The sequence below is a fragment of the Parasteatoda tepidariorum genome, chromosome 3 (assembly GCF_043381705.1).
Source record: "Parasteatoda tepidariorum isolate YZ-2023 chromosome 3, CAS_Ptep_4.0, whole genome shotgun sequence".
NCBI lineage: Eukaryota > Metazoa > Arthropoda > Arachnida > Araneae > Theridiidae > Parasteatoda > Parasteatoda tepidariorum.
This window is the reverse complement of record NC_092206.1, coordinates 24,456,859-24,477,356: the sequence shown is the minus strand read 5'-3', so window position 1 is coordinate 24,477,356 and position 20,498 is coordinate 24,456,859. Positions and strand designations below refer to the sequence as shown.

Here is a 20,498-nt window from a genome sequence, read left to right as displayed (position 1 = left end):
TCGTGAATAATCTTCCTATAATTTTGCAAGATAAAAAAAAGATGTAAGATAAAAAAAATTTTATATAAGGAATTTATATTTTTCTGCCAACGGAGAAAGTTGTAGTTATTCTTATCAAATTCCCATTGGTATTTTAGCAAGAAATGAGGAGGAAATGTTATTTTACAATTGTATTTCTCCCAATTGATTCAAATATTTAAATTCAGTTTCTAATTTAGTAAAATATACATTTTACTCTGTTAAAGAAACAAAATGTGTTTATTTAAGGTTCTTGTTTGGTGCATTACAATAAAAATATGTCTTAAACTAAATTACATGTTATTAGTTTTCAATAAAATCGACTTTCTATCTCATTTAAAATAATTTGTTGAATATCTTTCATTTCTGAAGTCGATAGGAAAAATAAGGCTTATAGTGCGTTAAATGACATTTGCATTTTAGTAGATACTTTAAAAATAACACGTTTCAAATAATTTCCTTTTTATTTTTCATTCTTTTTTTTATTTGAAAGCGAGAAATTGCGTTCGAAATAAGATTTATAACAGCATCCGCTGTGATTTTTGTGAAGACATTTAACTCAAATGAAATTAAAGAAAAATACTTCTTTCACTTTCTTAAAACTTCTACAAATTTGAAAGCGAAGAATATTTAATTCAAGGAACATTACAGTATCATCAAAATTTTTCTAAAAGCAAATTAATAAATTTAATTTGTCCTCTATTTGGAAATGCTTTCCCCTTAAATAGAAGCTAATTTACTTCATTTTTCTGCTAAATTGTTAAGTGCTTGAGCCATTTCTAAATATAAACGCTACAAAAAATGATTTTTTATGAACAAGTTTTTAAACGACATGATTTGACAAACCAAATACTGCTTTTTTTAAATAGAACTAACTCTTTTTCTAAGTATTATTTTGAAGTAATTGGTATCTTTTTACTTTATATTATTACGCAATAAAATTTTCCTTTAAGTCATTTTTCACGAAATGTATAAAGATTAAAAGAAAACTTTTTTTTAAATTTTTAACTATATTTTTAAGTTTTGTAGTTGTAAATTGTTACAATGACGTAATAGGAGCAATTTCCTACATTTTTCAAGTAAATGTTTTTTTCTTTTAAGTATGTGTATTTCTTTTTAATGCGAGCTTATTTGTAAATGTTTCCTCCCTTAATAAATGATAATTTTCTTAAAATATTTTTTAAATCTCCAATTCGTCTCTTATTACATGCTTTTTTTATTGACATCATCTGACAACCGGAATTTCAATTTATACTTTATATAAAAAAATTACTTTATACGCAAATAAATTTTAAATGCAATTTACTTTAATACATTAAAATAAACTTATTCATTTCTATCAAATTGTTTACGCTTTAAGATGCTGTAGAAAAGTTCATGCATGTATTTACATTTTTTAGTTGAAAAACACTCCAAATATTACAACAACAAGGACATAAAATTCATTTCAAATAAAACTTCGGTTACACAAATGTTTTTTTAAATGCTTAATTTGACCAGATGTTGCATTCTTTTATCTAATGAATTTAACTTAAATATTTAACTGCAACATATTTAAAAAATATTGTAACAATTGGAAAAATGCATAGTGTTGTAAAAATTGCATCAGTAAAATAGTTTTAGAAAAAATAAACATACGCTAATGATTTGTGCAGGCGAATTGAAATATTTTTAATAGTTACTTAAAAATTTAAGAAAAAGTGTAACGGACTGCATTTTTCAAATTTTAGGAAATTCTGAAGAAAAGAAATACGAAAGTGAAGGTAGTCAAGATATAAAAACAAAATAGTTAAATTTACGTTTCCAACACAGACTCGACAAAAAGATGGTCCTCCAACGTCAAAAACATACATATCAAGAGCTAAATGTATGAAAGAAATCCGTGACATTTATGAAAACAAATTATACACATCTTGGAAAGTTTTTATTTCAGTCTGATTTAACTATACACCCTTCAAGATCTTTTTTTATGGAAGTTCCCAGTAGATAATAAATTTGAATAACAGTCTCAAAGAGTGTTTCTCAGAAAAATAATGATCTTAAATACATTTGCAATAATCAATTAATGAGTATCTTAAAAAAACCTGTTTTGTTTTTTGTAGAAGATTCAAGTGCTATGAATGCGAACGTCACAAATCAAACAGTTGAAATTAGTGTTAAGGATGGAGTATATGGAGTTTATGGAGTATGGAGTTTATGGAGTAAGCAAATCGAAAGCTTACGAACAAGAAGTTAAGACAAGGTACGCTCATCATTACTTACTATTGTCAAATTCACTAAATGTCATTAATTCACTAAACTCTTCATGTTATAATACGTTCTTTGTAAAATATACCATTTACTAGATGGGGTGGGGTCTTTTGGATTTCAAAAACAAATAATCTAGATTCCGATACCTAATAGAATAAGCTATTTCTAACATTGTACCAAATTGTATTTCTAAAAAAATATAATGATCTGGATATTTTTTTCTTCTATCGTCGTTTGAAAGAACTCTTCAGAAAATTAAGCCCACTTGTAAATCATCTTCACAATATCTGCATATTACATTAACATATTGAAATCGGAATTCTTTCTCTTTGTGTATACGTCCTCCGGACTAGCACAATCGGCGGCCAGACAAGCAGCTGTTACTGATGCTTATTTAATGGCAGTGCTGTACTTAAGCAGAAACAGCTGCTTTGAGCAACTAACTCCCTTTAAAAGGATTCTACGAAGGAAGATAACCGTGAAGATGATGGAACAAAAGTGGATAATGCATAGGGGATTTTATGAGATATTCCCTAAGCCATTTAAATGAAATAATCCAAGTCTCGTGTGCTGAAATAAATGCGATTAAACTAGTCAAATACACGTGTTGCAGGAATTGAAGATGTATACTTCTTCTTTTGCATTGTCCCCAAAGAAACTATTTTGTGCATTGTTAAAAATGTTCTATTGAATAACCAATACCGAAAGAGAAAATATATTTTATCGGTAACAGTATACTAATTTCCAACTGTATTATTGTGTAATGGTATAATTATTTACTATTATTCAATGGTATTAATATTTTACAAGTAGTAAATACGTTTCATATTAAGATAAAAACAAATTTGCATATTTTATTTCTATGCTTTTTTAGTTTTTTTTTTCAGCGGGAATATAGTAAATTATTTTCTTTTTAAAAACACCTGGTTAATGCTTTCTTAATTGCTATTAATATGTAGCTATTTTCTTTAGTATTCTATAGTTGAAACATCTTGTACTTAGCTTTCCATATTTCATTGTGTACTGTTAGGTATTCCGGTGTATAGTCAGACTTGTTAACTACGCTTGCCGTATTAGTTTAAGATAGATACTTTTGCTTTAGTATAGTTTTTGAAAAATCTATTTTGTGCACAGTTTTCTGTGTTGCATTGTCTACCTATGCAAAAATAAAAATATATAATTATATAATATAAAGCTAAATTCACAAGAAATCAATTAATGTTTATATATTATTAAACTTTAAGTAAATTTTGGATTAGACTAAATTTGCATGCTCTTGTAGTTAAGAATTTTATTTCCTGTTGGTATTTAAAGCAGAATCATTTTTTTCTTTATTTTAGAGATTAGGAATTGTAACAATTTTTATTTTATATATTGCGATGTTCTATACTATAAGCTTATTTTATATATACGATGTTCTACACTAATAAGTTTAAATTTTAGTACGATTTAGTGTAAACAATTAGTACAAAGTTTTACGTTTAAAGTTAACTTTGCTAAAATGCAATGAACACAAATGGGCAATCTTCTAAATTTTGCTTCTTAACAATAAACTTTCCAATTAATAATGGAACAAAACTCATTTGAAGTGGCCTTCCCAACTAGATGAAAAGTAGCTCATCCTGTGAACCTAGTTTTTTAATATAATATCGATGATTTCTGATTCCATTCCATGAATAACTCCTGCAATATTACTATTAATGTTCAGAATTTCAAAACATTTCGAATATGCAGACTACTACAGAAAAAAGTCTAACAACGTCAAATAACTGCGTGGACAAATAACTGCGCCAAAATTGCTAATTATATTATTCTATTTAGTGTTGATTACTTGGAAACTGTTGTGATATGCCCCCGCCGTCGTGATAAAACACAAGGTTGTGCGAGTTCATTTAGTTAAATAATGTTCAAACAAATTCCGCTTGTAGCGCTGAATTACCTATTTGGCTGCAGTGGTACTACAAAAGCAGGATTTGTAGTTGAATGCGCTCTACAAGCATGGACTCACTTTCGTTGTCTACTACCATATCTGTATACCTGGTGTACATACAGAAGGTGATCTTCTCGTGTTTATCATGTCAGCTATTTTTCTAAATACTCCTTTTTTAATAAAAAACACTCTCTGCGTACTTTGAAAATGACTTTTTAATATTTACTTTTGCTGAACAAACACATGATATCCTTTTCATCAAAACTTCTGAGATTAGATACTGTGGCCCTGTCCATATTTAAAGTGTCAGACAGTTGGTAGGGTCAAAATAAAATGTGATTTAAGGTACTGAAAAATGGCCAAACCTCAACGTTTCTTCAGAATTTTTATTGTATATAACCGTAAGTGAAAAAAAACCCATCAAGTTCTTAAAACTTAACTAAAATTTAATTTTAAAGACAACAGCACTCTGTTTTAGAATTTTCCTAATATATGATTAATCTAAAAAAAAGGAATTCATACAAGCCTCCTTAAGCTAAAAATGCAACTTTTTAACTAAAATAATACTTTATAGAGTTTTTAAGGAACTTATTTGTAATAGTTTTAGTTTTTAGTGGAAAACTGTGGAAAATTCTAGTTTTGTATTAGTTTTTAGTGGAAATTTTCTTTTAAAAACTGTAATATTGGTCTGAAAAAAATTCTTCAGTGAACTGAGGGGAATTGGACAAGCTTTTTTAATACCGTCATTGATTTAAATACAAAACTCATTAATATTATATGTTTTATATCTGAAATAAGTTACAAATAGAAATATCATGATTAAATATGATTTATTAATTCTTGAAGCTATAAGTTTTTGTCCAACGTGTTGAACCTGCTATTTAGGAATAATTGAAATTAATCGTTACTAGTTTCTAAATTAAAACAATGTTTACATTTATACAAACATAATTTAGAGTTTTATTAGTATTCATCTCCTAATCTATTACATTCACTTTTACATTACGTTTGTGTTTTCTTGAACATTATGGAATACAATAATAAGTGACTCAAATCTACAATACTAACTTATGCAATGAAAACATTTGTGAACACAGATATTTTCGTTGGAACTTTTTTTAATTTTATTGTAGAAAATCTTTACGCTTTTAAAATAAATACAATAAAACTACTAAATGTAATAAAAATATCATTTTCGTTTCGTTAAGAAAAATCGATTTCATGGTTCTAAATTTTTTCTTATACAATTTGAAAGAAATGATATTAATCTTGCGTGCTTATTTCCAGAGAATATTAATATACATTTACTTTACGAAATTGTGATTACATTAAAGACATTTCCTTAACGAAGCAAGTTCTTCTTAAGTTAAAAATTAATATACCTTTACTTCACGAAATTGTGATTACATTAAAGACATTTCCTTATCGAAGCAAGTTCTTCTTAAGTTAAAAAGTATTTTTATAAGGTAGCCCCTTCCCCTTCACGTAGTCTAAATAAATATAACATGAATTTAACGATAAAATATTAAGATTTAGATAAGCATGGTTTTGAAATATTCAAACGATAAACGTTTCAAGCATAGATCAATTGATTTTTATTATAAATGTTTAAATTGTAGCGGAAAAAGTCTCGCGAATACCGAGGATTATGTATTTATACCCATTTTCAAAGAAGCTTCGAAAACTGAAATTCTAAAAACAGTAGATGCACCAGAACGGCATAGGCTTTAACGCCAGCTTGTGTATTTTTATGAGATTTAATCTTCGATAAGAACAGTGATGGTCGCTCTTTTTGATCGTAGTCATGCGAAAATTCCTGTTGACTTCCTGGATTTTCCCAGCGTGTTAAAGGGAAATGCAAATTTAATGGCGAGTTGGCACGCCAGCTTCTAGCTATAATAAAAGAGAATTCTCGAGATTCTGGGCATGATAAATTTCTTAGCCTAAGCCCAATGAAAGAATTCATTCTTGTATAAAATTATGCAATATATCTTTTTAATTGCGCGTTGCGTTTTCTGCTAAATACTTTTGCTGCTGCTGTTGATTGCCTTGGCTTGTAATTTCAAGTTGCATTTGAATCTTTTTGTTTCATTTCGTCTGCTCTTTAAATGTACCTTGAAAAGGTATTTTAAAACACTCTATGGTTTAAGTTATTAATCGATGTAACAAATTTTTATGAAAAGGATTTGAAATGAATAAGTTTTGAAATTTGATCTATATGGTAATATTTGCAGATGAGAACTGTCAAATAATCCATTAAGATTTTGCTGCTCATAAAGTGATGCGTGTAAAGGCACATTTATCTTCATAAAAGGTAAATGCTTAGTTCTTCATTTACTTTAGAGAAGCGTGTTTTGAGTGTTTTAAAATTTAACTTCGCTTTTACATCTTGCACTTTCATTGTAATTTTATTAATTTTTAATAATTAAACAGCCACGCGAATATACTTAGTGTATTTATGTTGTTCAGTAAATGTATACGTTACTTAGAACATTGTTGAACCTTATTGAAAATTGAACAGAAACGCATGCAAGGATAGTATATTTTCTCTCATCGCTTCGAGACTAGGTATAATGTTAAATGACAAACTGGCAAGGTATGAAATATGAATATTTCATACTTTGGAATGGTTGTGATTTACTATTATTTGTTAAAGTACGAGATCTATTGCATTTTTAGAGAAACAAATAGGTTTGCATTTCATTTTGTTTTATTTTGTATTAACCATAAGCCAGACTAACATCTAACCAGACTTACGAGGATATGTGAGCAATTGCCTAGTAGTCCATATACACTTTTTTATGCATGTACTTTACATTTTATGCATACGCATTACATTTTATACTTTTTTTATAAAGATAATATGTCAGGTACACAGTTTATAAATGTTTAGGACAAGCATTATTTTTAAAGTAAAAAGCGTGTCTGCTATGCATTTGCTAGATATTCCCTACACTAATGACGTTGCTTACATGTATTCGATTAAATCTGATTTTAACCACGTGGTTGGACATAATCACTTCACTTTTTCTCGAGTTTCTAGTTCCCAATTATACACATATAAGCAACAGTTACATCTTTTTCTTCAATTTCTCATAGAAAAAATATTTTTGTTTTCCAAATATTATTTTCTTTTTCAAATTTTTAAATTAGATGACTTTTTTTTACACTAAGCATACCTGCAAACTCTTTTGGATTTTCTGGAAGATTTTGTTTTTATATTTGACATGGTCAAAAAAATTTTGCCATTATATTTCATTCTCGTTTTAACAAATTTATTATGAACAAAAAAACTGTAAATAATGCAATAAAATACTATAATTTTAACTACCATTACATTAAAATAAGTTGAGTACAAATAAAGAAAAACTTTTAGTTTTCTTATCGTGTTTTAAATGATTGCTAAAAGGGAATTAAGCATTCACCTACAATATCATTTCAATAGTTATTTCACTACAAATGGGACAAAACTATTGGAAAAGCGTAAAAGTTGGAAGGTATAATTTAGGTAATCCGAAACAAATTCATAACCCTTTTAATTATGAATGAAATATATCAGTTTTGTATGAAAATTTATGCAGAGTTAAACTCTTCTATTTTATCATAACCCAGCCTATTTTGATTCCATAAGCGTTATATATAACTTTTAGCAGAATCAGACAGCACTGTCATAAATTAGATTATCTGAACCATTTAATTTAGCCATTAATCTAATACGTTATATCCCAAAAGACGTATGTACTACCATTCCTTCATGATATGACTCTTCATTTACCGATATGGCATTAATAAATCGTTGTCAAACATGCCCTGCATGACTACAATACTATCAATCAATCAGTTTTCTAAGATTAATTATGTTTAGTTACGGAATCATGAAAATCGCTTTTTAATAGTATCGCGTTGTGATTAATGCTGTATCGAGCTATTGTAGTGTAAAGATTAATGCTGTATGTAGAAAGGGTGCGAGTTGAAACTTTCTGAAAAATTATTTCTTCGGAATTAATTTTGAAAGTATTCTTAAATTTTGATAAAATGATAACTAATATTTCTGCAGACCAATTTTAATAAGATAATTAAACATTTTAAATTATTACGACCGAAAAATATTTTGGCCGAAATATTTTAAAATGTCTCCAAGTAACTATAATGTATGGCATTAAAATGTTTTCTGCAAGTTATGATTTCTTAAATAATTTTACTTGTCGAATTTTACTAATCGAATAGAACCGTGGAGCTTCTCCAAGAGCTTATCCTGGAGGTTAAACTTATATAACTTACTGCCTATTATTAGTCTTATTCTTTATTTTCCTTTCTCCTTTTTGCATCATCCGTAGTTGACAACATACACTGTGAAAAATTTTGGCTGAAATTACGGGAAAAATACTGTCACCCTGAGTACAGCATCCGTGAAATATATATTTCTTTTAAAACTCATTTTCACAGGGAAGCTATATACCGTACTGTTTAAAGTAATATTTAATTCAGTAAATATTATTGTAATGTATGTAAATGCAATAAATATTTCTAAGAAATGTATGTATATTCAATAAATATTATTGTAAAAATTGCGATAGGTCTGATTTTTTGTTCAGTAGAATTGCATAGCAATTTTATCCGGAATTTTTAACAGTGTATTTTAACTTCGTAATTTTGAGTGCATAATAAGTTTGCTTTGAATTTGATTGTTTGTTACCACCTTGTCATTAAATCTTACTTTTCAATTATACTCTCAGCATAGAAAAGCTGTATTGTGTGCAGAAAAAGGTTTGTTAATCTTACCATCATTGATCATTGCTTGTACCAACTATCTTTTAATAGATTTTGGCATAATTTACCATTAAAGTAATATAAACATTTGCTCTTAGTATGCTTGTTCTTAAAACTATGACAGTTGTCATCAATGTGTAAAAAAACAAAAATTAACGCTAATCAGATTTTTTACTTGTTTATTAATGTACTTGCTTATTAATATCTTGTTTATTATACTTGTTTATTAATAACACTAATTCAATTATAAACTTTGTGTGGATAGAAAATCTAAATTTCATTTAAAGTTGCGTCGTTAAATTACATTAAGTTCCTTTCTTGTTTTTTCATTGGTTTATTTTTTTTACGCAAGAAAGTTTTGTACACTGGTGCAACAGATTAGAATCAACCAAATATTTAAACTAAACTTACATTTTCCGAAAAAAAATTTTTTTGAAACTATTTATTTTTAAATATTATACTATTTTCATTTCAACCGCTTAAACGCCGAATTAAATATTGAGTGTCAAATAACTTATATTTCGACAAGTTAACTACAAAAGGGTATGTAAACACAATAAAGAAAATTAAGTGAAAAAAAATTATGTGCCTTTTTTTGCGACTTTCCATTTTTCTATCATTGACGTTTGCCAGGAACTTACTGTACTGACGATGTTCCTGGAATTTGAACTTTTGATTCATTTACGTTATTACTTTTATAAATAAAATCCATTACTTCACCGGTATTTTCATGGAATTAATTTATGGAATATCAAGTTCAAAATATTTTATCTTTGTTTTCCTTATCAGTTAAATCTCCTGTTTCGTTAAGATCTGACTGATAAATTTCTAAATCTTCCTATTATAAGTCCGAAAGTGAGTCTTAGAGGGTTTCCTGTATCGTTATGTATCTCTTAGACATGGTGCTCAGAGTAAGCAGAAATTATGAGTAAGACAAATTAAAAAAAAGTACTCGCCATTCAATATCTTATTCGATAACAACAAATGCATCTTGAAAAAAATATAAATCACATCAATCGGGAAGAAAAAAAGAACTATCGTTAGCAAGAACCTTTTCAATACCATTGTCGAAAATACATTGAAATAAAACCCTTTGATGTTAAATTTCAAATCTATCATTGTCAAATAGCATAATAAAAATCATATCACTCCCTGAAAGCAGTCACTTTATTAGAAAGAATTTTCTTTTTAAATAATTAGAATTTCAATGAAAGAGAAAAATATAGATAATGAATGAATACCAGGAATAGCGATGACTTCTGCAACTACCACTCTGTTATTAACAACCAGCAAATTCAATAGAAATTGAATCGGAACATATTCATATTCTTTTCTATTTCAACATCGTTATTTTTCCTGGATAAGATAATAAGCTTCATACTTAATTTTAATAAGAATCACACTTAATTTTAAAGTAGAATTCTTGAAATGGAAATGGAAATAATTTTGAACTAATATTTTAACTCTAAAATTTTAAATTTTAAGCCTAACAGATTGTTATACTGCCCATTTCAAAGTTCGTAAATCTTGCAGTAGTCTCAAAAAAATATCATCTATCGAGAAATTATTACTAAGAAGACTGCTTTATTAATATTTTTTTAAAAAAAATACTGATATAAAAACATAGTTTTTGGTAAATTACAGAACTTCTAACTTAGCATAAATAGTTTAATGAATTTATCACATCTAAATGAAGTAAGATATCTAAGCACTTGGGTATAATACATTAAGAAACAACATAAAACACAGAAATAGAAAAAGTGCTCATTTTATTAGTAAAAGCAAATTGTCACGAATATCAGAAATATTTAATGAAGCAAAATACAAAAGTATTTCGTAAGAAATTTCAGAAAAACGAATGAATTTTATCTTCTAGAATCATACGGGCTTAATGTATCGTTTGAATGTGCTAAGCAAAGCCATAAAAATCCAGTTCCTTGCCAATTGCGAAATGCACCACTCTCTTTTAAGAAATCTTTAGTACTTTCGCTGTAATCTTATATTTTTCCAGCTTATAACACATTGTGCAGCTCTAGTGCGACGTAAATTGACAACCACCACCACCAGCTTATAACAAATAATTCATAGGCTTTTAGGCGAATTAAAAATTCTGTGAAAAATAGTTATGTATGTTTGCATCGTAGCTAAAATAAAGAATAAAAATCATTTTTTTTCTGATATCGATGTCAATTTGCTGTTATCCGGTTGCACGAAAGAAAAAAACAATTCCAGTATTTGGAACATTGGAATTGCAGAATACGGGCAATTTTAGGCCTATTTCAATCAACCCATATGCGTTTATGTTAAGTAAAAAATATTAGTTTTTTTCAGAAATGCACATTAGTTTTTTCTCTTTTTCTTTAAATTTAAGATTAAAAACACATTGTCTATGTAACTAAAATATGCTTTTATCCCTTTTATGTAATATATTAACACAAATACAGTTCTATCGATTTTTTTTTCAACCACAACGAAGAACATAAACACTGACCACTGTAATTTTCAGCATAAATTGCACGCCACAAAAGCATGTCTGCACAAGCTATATCCCTAGCCCTTTCTTACATCTAAACTTTATCTGCTGATGGCTCCTTTAGAGGCACCGTAAACAGACTTAATGCCACTTTATTTTCCAGTCACGTTTAAAAAAAATGCATTGAATTTTCCCCCGAAGCACTACCAAAACGCATTTATGCTTGGTAGATTAGGGCCAGCATTTTCACCATATTCAAGCTTTCTGTGAAAAAGTTGCTAGTACTAACATTCGTGTTTATTTCTTTTTTCTTTTTTTTTAAGAGTTTTAAAAATAAGCATTCTTGGAACACCTGTTATTGCATTAAGATCTTCATTTATGCAAATACCTGTGAAAAGCATAAATGCATTTGTGCATACTGCGGGTATAAGCTCAATCAAAACGAAGTTGGAATCATATTTTCCGATTAATTATATTGAAAATTGCCTAAAACCACGTAAAAATTCATGTTAAACAAGGTTTTGAAATCTATTTCTATAAGATTTAAAAATATTTTTCTATAAACTCTGTTAATGAAAAATCAATGGAAATTAGAAAATTGAAGAACCAACGGTAAAAAATATGTTATTTACTAAAGTGCTAATTCATCGGAAAAATGCTTGAATTTTGCAATACTTCATTATCATGAAGAGGTCGGTCGCGAGCATATATGGCAGCGTTACTTTTAAAAAGTAACGAGTAAAAGTACAAGTATTTTTAAAAAAAGTAACGAGTAAAAAGTTCTTATTTTAAAAAGTAACGAGTAAAAAGTACAAGTAAAAGTACAAGTACTAAACAAAAAAAGTAACGATTTAAAAGTACATTTCTAGGAAATCGAAAATTCAAAGTAACCTAAAATTTTATTGAATAATATTCTTATGTTCTTTAATGTTTTTGCAAAATTGTTGTTATTTATTTAATTATTTTTAATTTTGAAAGTTATGGACATTAATTTATTTTTAAATTCGGAAGAATATTATAATATAATTTTATAATATAATCGTATAATATAATTTTAAAATCAAATATAATTTTAATATCAAACTTTTTATGGATTTGCACGAAAAAGAAATTTTATCTATTGATTTTAATTTTTAGTTTATTATTTTTATTTATTTAAATTACCATTGATTTAAAATTGTTTTACTCTTTAGAAACGCGTTTTAAAAGCACAAACATAAACAAAGCAAACACGGGGTTTCAGATAGCTTTGTGATCTTTGAGCTAGTAAAAAATAATTGAATGTGCAGTATAAGTTGAAACAGAAGGTATTTAAACACGAAGTTAGCTGTGAATGCATATATATTGCACATTAATTTTATAAATTAAAAAAACATAAGCATTTTTTTTTAAATTTAATTTCTTTTTTTTTTAGAAAGCTTACCGAGTTTTAGAAAAAAGTAACGATTTCATTCGATATTTCCGTTACAAATACTTGTACTTTTTCCCTAAAAAAGTAACGAAAGTACAAGTAAAAGTACTAAATTTAAAAAGTAACGAAGTACAAGTAAAAGTACGTACTTTTTACTTGTACCGGCGGTACAAGTAACGAAAGTAAAAGTACTGCCATATATGGTCGCGAGCAATAACCACGTGATACGAAATACAGTTAATTTTTAATTTTAGAAATTGAACTATTAAAACAAGATTTCCTTAATCGTATAAAGTAAAGTCACTGAAAAGGGTACCAAGTAATAAAAAATATATAGTTATTTAATTTTTATTAATTGTTTCTCTACATGCTTTTCCTTATTGTGCTAGATTTCGGTGAGTTAATTATGACCATTTTATAGACTTTATTATTCATTTTTTCCAGCTACAAGGAAGGGGTATTTAAACTATTTAGCAATAAACTAACCAACCTTTTTATAAATAAAATATAATTTTAAAAGGATTTTATTTTTACTGAAGCTGATAATTGATATTTTAAAAAACACTAGATGACAAAAGCGTTCTTTATCTAAACTATTAATTATTAAACACTCTTTTATTGGACTGCGCAATTTTTTATTTACTTATATGTTGTTAGGATATAAATTTACAATTGTTTTTTCTTTCAGTAGCGTTATTTGAATGCAATAGTCAACTTTACTTATAATAACTGTCGTGTTTTTTTTTTCTTCTGATAAACCCGATTACAATAAAAAAAAAGAATAATATTCGTTAAAAACCCTAAGACAGTAAAATAATTTTTTAAATTGTCATTATTTAGTTATTTTTCTAAATAGTGTATTTGAAAGATTTTCCACTTAGGACCCATAAAAATAATAAATATTCCTAATTTTTATTGCTTTAACTTTTTCCCAAATCGAATTTTTTTTTTACCGACAGCGTTCTACGAACAATCGTACAATGTAGCTGATCAACGTAGAGCTTGAATTTTCTTTTCGATTTTGAAAAAACAAATATTTTTGTTCGAAATGTTTTTTATTCATGTATTTTTTTTAAAATGTATTTTCCAGGAAAATTATTCCTCTATTTATACTGACATTTTACGTCTTTTTCATAACCAGCAAATCTGGCGATGATTAGTGTGACTTATGTTATAGTCTTGAATAACAGTAACGAAGCCGCGACAGTTACATAACATCGAGTATTTTGATAAACTTCGAAAATCTATTTTAACGTAAGCAATTCTTTCAGGAACTGCGTTGAGAAAAGACAGTTAATTTAAAAAAAAAAGTTCGCAATGGTAAGCTTTAAAATAGCTATTAATTTACATTTTTTCCAATTTTCAAGAAAATAAGGTAGATTTTCTTTATTTTCATGTTTTAAACTCATTATGGCAGGTTAAAACTCACAAACACACAAGCTTAAAAATACTATTTAACTGATAATAAAATGCAATTTCTTACATTAATGATTGATATAAAAGACTAGATGAATACCCGTTCTTCTCACGGGGTGAATAAAAAAGAAGAAAATCAATAAATTAGCACTGAGAAACACAAGGCAATCGTGCTCAAAACTGAAAAGGCATATACCGACACAATTAAAGAGCTTGATGGAAGAACCAGGTGAATCACATTTTTAGGGGAATTAATGTAGTAATGTAGCGTCAATATAGGTATGTTTAATACAATAGATAGTTTCTGCTTTCACTTTTTTCTTGACATAAGTAATCCATATAACTTTTTAGTTAAGCTTGCATGATTTTTATTTTAAATTAGGCAGTAGTAAACCAAATAATGTAATGAATTTGTTAGTCCCACCTTCTAATAAATTGGTAATAAAATAAATGGATAAAAAATCCTTTCTCGTTCTGAACATGTCACTTACCTGGTTCTTCCACTAAGTTTTTCATTTAATATAGCAAAAATAAATTTATTTCTTTAATTTTAATATTATATGTTGCAATCTTCGGTGACTTTACGTTATTGAAGTAAGCAAAGCTCCTTGTTTGTAGTCTATAAAGGACACACACGCAACCCCCCCCCAAACGCTGATATTCATTTTTATATTTATCGATTATTTTGCATTATTAAATATTATAATACTATTATATTATTATATATGGGAAATTAACCTAAAAAAGAATAAAGACATTCGCAACATTTTGCATCCAACGTGAAATCCAACGTGATGCACTGTAAGAAACTCCATATCAAATTACGGTAAAATATGACGGCACACATGGCTCCCGTACTTTGTACCGTGAATTCCTTTTTTACTGGAGCATGTTACGGAACAAAAAATCGAATGCATCGCAGTTTTCATTGTAATAATTACTGTAAAATCAATGAATCACTCTAGTTAAATGAATATTATTATGAAAATTACAATATTATATTTTACGGATAAGATGGAATTCAAGGTAAAATGGATTTTACGGATGAAGCTCCAAAATTCCCAATACTTTATACAGTAATTTGATACGGAGTGTTTAACGGTGAGGTTACGTTTTACTTAATATTCTTGAAGCAATTAATTTCAAATTAATATACTCAAAATAGTTGCTAGCATAAATGAATGAAAGTTATACTGCGCTTTTTTCGATAAACACTTTTGTTTTTAAATTTCAGATTTCTTAAATAATCATTTCGAGTCAAAAAGGTGATTCAAATTCTAAAATAATCCTTCAAGTAACTTGAATTCTTGATCCAAAAGCTGTTTTGCCCAGTTTAATTTCTATAATGCATAAATATGTTTCAGTTATGTAAATCTATGGTATTGTAGGACTGATTTGTGTAGCCATTCCAGAATTTCAAGACATTAAGGTAAATCCATTATATTAAACAGTTACTCACTAAATTGTTCTATACTGCCCATTAGTAAATCACTTTGACCCTATGAGGATAATGAAGGGAATGTCCACTTTGATATCTTAATCTAAAATGACCACAATTATATCCTATTTGGTCATCTCCCATTAATAGTATCAAGTACTTTTAGTATCACGTGAAGTCACCTATATAGCTCCTTCTGTGCATTACTTATATGTCTTTCTTATCTGTGTGAAATGCATCTTGAAATAATTTAAGAAACTATCCAATAAAACGTATGATACTTTTATATTTCTAAATAGTTAGTGTAAGTCAGAAAGAAATATTTAAATAGGATATTCAAATAGAATTTGAATAATAAGAAATGTTTCAATCACTAAGATTCTATATGTAAGTATACAAATTTAAAATAAATCTGTCTACAATAATGTCTGTTTCATAAAGTATCCTTATTAAGAGTAATAAAGGATAAGAAACAGTGCTCTGAATCTGATACGTTTAGGGTTTATTTCTAAAGACATTTAGTCTAAAAGCCTAAATATCTTTAATAATATATATTTTAATATCTAAATAACCGTTCTTCGTACTGGTCGAGCAAAGCATTCAATAAATCAGCGCTGAACAGAACTAAAAAACCATGCACAAAATTGAAAGACAAATGCCGAAGCAAATAATGAAGCTAAAATAATACCAATGTTTTTTATTTATAATTATTTATTATTATTTGTATCCTTCCCGGTGGCTTCACGTCACTAGAATAAGCAAAAAACGTATTTAGTAGTTCATTCAATCAAAATAAAAAGATTTAGTGTATTCAGTACCATATGATAACTTGTATTTAAAATTTACCACATTCAAACAATTTCCTCCTGTACTTAAATCTTCGAGAAGCCGTAAGAGCCCATTTCCGTAGTATCTATCATAAAAATGTAAAGTATTGGTGCAGCTGGAATAGGCACCAAATTTACTCAAATACTTTGTACCGATTTAGGAGTATATTTGGTACATATTAAAAGTCAATTAATTTTCATCATGGCAGTAGTGTCTACTACCAAAATTACGCATCGTTGGTGTCAATAAAAGTAGGGCTACTTTTTACGGTTTTCCATAACAAGTAAGTACATTTTCTCCAATAATTTTACTTAAGGACATAGCTTTTATTTTATTTCACTCTGTAAGCATAATTGACGTCAAACATTCGCACTTAGTTTACTACTCTGCTTCAATTAGTAAATATTAACAAAATTAATTTATTATCTTCGGCGTCAATAATAATGTTGGTATTTTTTCAGCTTATCCTAAGCAATTTAGTATTATTTCTCCATTAATTTTCCTTTTCAGAACAAAACTTATTTTTTTATTCCGTTAACCAGACGAAACGAATAAAAAATAATTAGATATTACAGAAAGCGCAATAAACAACTTGAAAACTAGCGAATTATCACTGATGCTATCTTTTAAACATTTGACAAAACTGAATCATTTATAATTTACTTTAAAGCAATGGTTTCCGCTAAAGCAATCAAAAAATTTCGATTCTTGAAAGTCTCAGTAAAAAAATTATATGATTAAAAAATTGAAAATAGGACATCGTAATTTGTTTAAAATTGTACTTATCTAAATTCATGGTGAATGTTGTATTCTTAGAGTCGACGGTTTACCCGTAATCTGGTATACAGACGTTATATAGTAAATGAAATGATTGGGTTCAAAATAGCAATTTGTTACAGATTAATATTTAATATATGCGCCTTTTTGCAAAATTTGATCTAGGTTGGCCATGAGAAGTTACCATCCGATATTCCTACGGGGTTTTGCCTGTATTAAAATTTTATCATACACTTTCGATATAAACGTATGAAAAAAAATTCCATAAGCGTATGACAAATTTTTGTCCCAAGATCATGGCAAATTTTTGTCATATACGTATGGTAAATATTTGTCACGTATAAGGAAAAAGTGTATGGTTTAACTTTACCGTCAGTGCCCTATTGAAAAAGAGAGATACTCACTGAGTTTAAACTTGTGTCAAGATGTTTCCAAAAGAGACACAAATGATCAAGTCTTAAAATCTATCGCCCTGGAGACTTTGCACTTACTGTACCCAGAGAACGAATGGCTACATATATTCTCAGACGGTTCAAGATTGGCTGAAGGCACTAATGCAGGAGCCGGAGTTTCCTGCAACTTTCATTTTACACCCCGATTGGTTCGTCTAGAACAGCCTTCGATGCAGAAGTATCGCCAATAAGCGTAGCTCTGTCACAACTACAGAATCACCTTGAGAAATTTAATAACGTAGTCATCCTCTCTGACTCCAAAGCCGCACTCCAAGCTATTGCTTCCTCCAAAGCCCCCGCATCTGCCGACATTCTACATTGGCGTCAAGCCCTTCACAGGCTTGACCAACACAACAAAAATGTCGCCATGCAATGGGTACCAGCGCATTGTGGACTTCAAGGTAACGAAACTGCAGATTTCTTGGCCAAAAAAGCCGCCAAGATTCTACAAATATCACTTAAGCCAGTTCCTTTCCACACCGCGAAAAGGCTAATAAAAATCTCTCTGCGAACAACATTTGAAGCAAAACTCCAAGAAGCAAATAAAAATAAGGACTGGTTGGAAGGAATTAAAGATATTCCGTCATGGCCAAGAGAAAAATCTGTGGCCCTTTTTCGCCTCGCCACTGGCCATGACTGTTTATCAAAACACCTGTATAAAATTAAAATCTTTTCAAGCCCCCTTTGTCCATTATGTAACCAACAAGAAGAAATGGACGCTAACCATCTAAGACGTTGCCCTGCACTTCCTCCTGGGCCCTTGTGGGAACGATATTGGCGGGCGAGATGCATTATTACAGACCTATAGACTCTTTATTTTTGTAGCTCTTGTTTCCGTTTTTTGTTCTTTCTTTATATTGTTCTTGGCTACAAATTTGTCTTTCATGTCTGCCATTGGAAATAAAAAAAAAGAAACTTTACCTTAGGTAAAACCACATTGGAATTTCCATTCTTATTTTTTATAGCAAGTTTTTTGTCTTAAAACTATGGTGTGCTATAATTTTTGATGAAATTATTCTATAGGTTATGGCAACATTTCTTCATTGCCCTATGGAAGTTTTATTAAACAACTATACGTAGGGAAATTTAAACATAGGGAATTTTATACATAGGAATTTTATACATAGGGAATTTTATACATAGGATATTTATACATAGGAATTTTATACATAGCAATTTTATACATAGTACAATAATACATAAGGGACATTGAATCACAGTGAGTTTCCGGGGCTTTTCATTAATATGATTATGCTACAAGAATAATTAAAATAGTACGAAAAATTAAGATGAGAGATTAAGTTATTAAATATATGCGAAAATACAATAATTATGCAGGGAAGAAAAGAACCCTTACCAGACGATACCCGGATAGTTTAAATCTTTATGGCAAAAATGAATTAGAAAACAATAAAGGTAATATGACTAATAAAAAAAATTAAAATTGAATGAATTTACAGATTTTGTTGATTCTCTACTCTTAATTAATCTAGAATTCATCTCAACATCAAAACTTGAGCACAATATCATAGAAAGGCATAAAATCTAACATTTGATGGTAGAGAAATTCACACGACATTATTGTAGCCGTGAGAGCTAGTTTGGTCCTAGCTTATCAAATCGTTTATAAAATTGACTGGGCTCAAAAACTTAAAAAACCGTTATTGAAACTAGTCAGTACTTGATTACTTTCCAAAAGTTTAAAGCTTGATTTAGTTAGAAATCCGAGAAAAAAAATAATAAAACGAGAACAATTTTTAAAAAAAACTCTTTTTGGCCGAATAATGCTCCATCGAGATATCGGCGTCACGCAAATGTTTTGTCGTCGACTTATCGGAAGTTAAAGTTTTTGAAGTTAAAATGCTGTTTTTTGGTTGAAATAATCAAAAATAACTTTAAATAACTATAAATTTCTATAAGGTGGGCGAACTTTATTGAAAAAGTATTAATGTTTTTGATGGATTGGTTTAATTAACGCAAAAATGATCTTCATCGTCAGAGTAACAGTAAAACATTCCTGTTTCCTTCACCAACCATGTCCACTCTTCCATATGAATGACGCATGCGTAAAGTGTGTTTCCCTTAGTTTGTCATATGCGTACTGTACTTCCCTCTAATCGTACTATAAGGTTATGGTGTTCAGCCATATAATGACAAAGAAATATCTATTGCTACTATTGGATTATGGTGTCTTGCCATATAAATACCATACCAATTTTTATATTTATCATGGGCTTAATGTAAATTTCTATGGTTGGCATAGGTTATTATAGATTACCATAGTCTTGCCTGTTGAAACTTTTCCTAAGGAATGTTGTTAGTCAGAACTGTGAGTTCTCTGTAGATAATTTTTAATGGCATAAATGTACAAGTTGAAGAGCGAATCTTATTATCATTGATAGATATGTAACTTGATCAATAAGTTAATTCGACGAAATGGAGACGGGATTCCGTATCCTCACAGTTTTAAATCCACCATAAAAATTAAGGGCTCTCCTTAATTAAGCGAAACTCCATTTGCAAGTGACTATATGAGTGGAACTTATTTGTATTTTTGGTAAGGAATATCATGAGGAACTTCCAATGTTAGCTCAACAGCAATGAGTTTCTAAACCAAGGTCTGTCTACCAGTAGCAATATTTTGGGATAACATTTTGGAAACTGCGGATAGGGAGAAAAATATGAATCCCCTAAATGGAAGCAAAATACACAGAATATATCTTATTGTCAACAAG

At 28.6% G+C, this 20,498-nt stretch overlaps 1 protein-coding gene across 1 annotated transcript; it reads left to right on the top strand.

The window, feature by feature from the left end:
• Positions 1 to 2,180: 2,180 nt before the first annotated feature.
• LOC107450349 (uncharacterized) lies at positions 2,181 to 18,571 on the top strand. The gene is made up of 2 exons (XM_043040417.1): positions 2,181 to 2,260; positions 17,923 to 18,571. Exons 1-2 carry the CDS (start codon positions 2,181 to 2,183, stop codon positions 18,569 to 18,571), a joined length of 729 nt encoding a protein of 242 aa, XP_042896351.1.
• Positions 18,572 to 20,498: the final 1,927 nt, after the last annotated feature.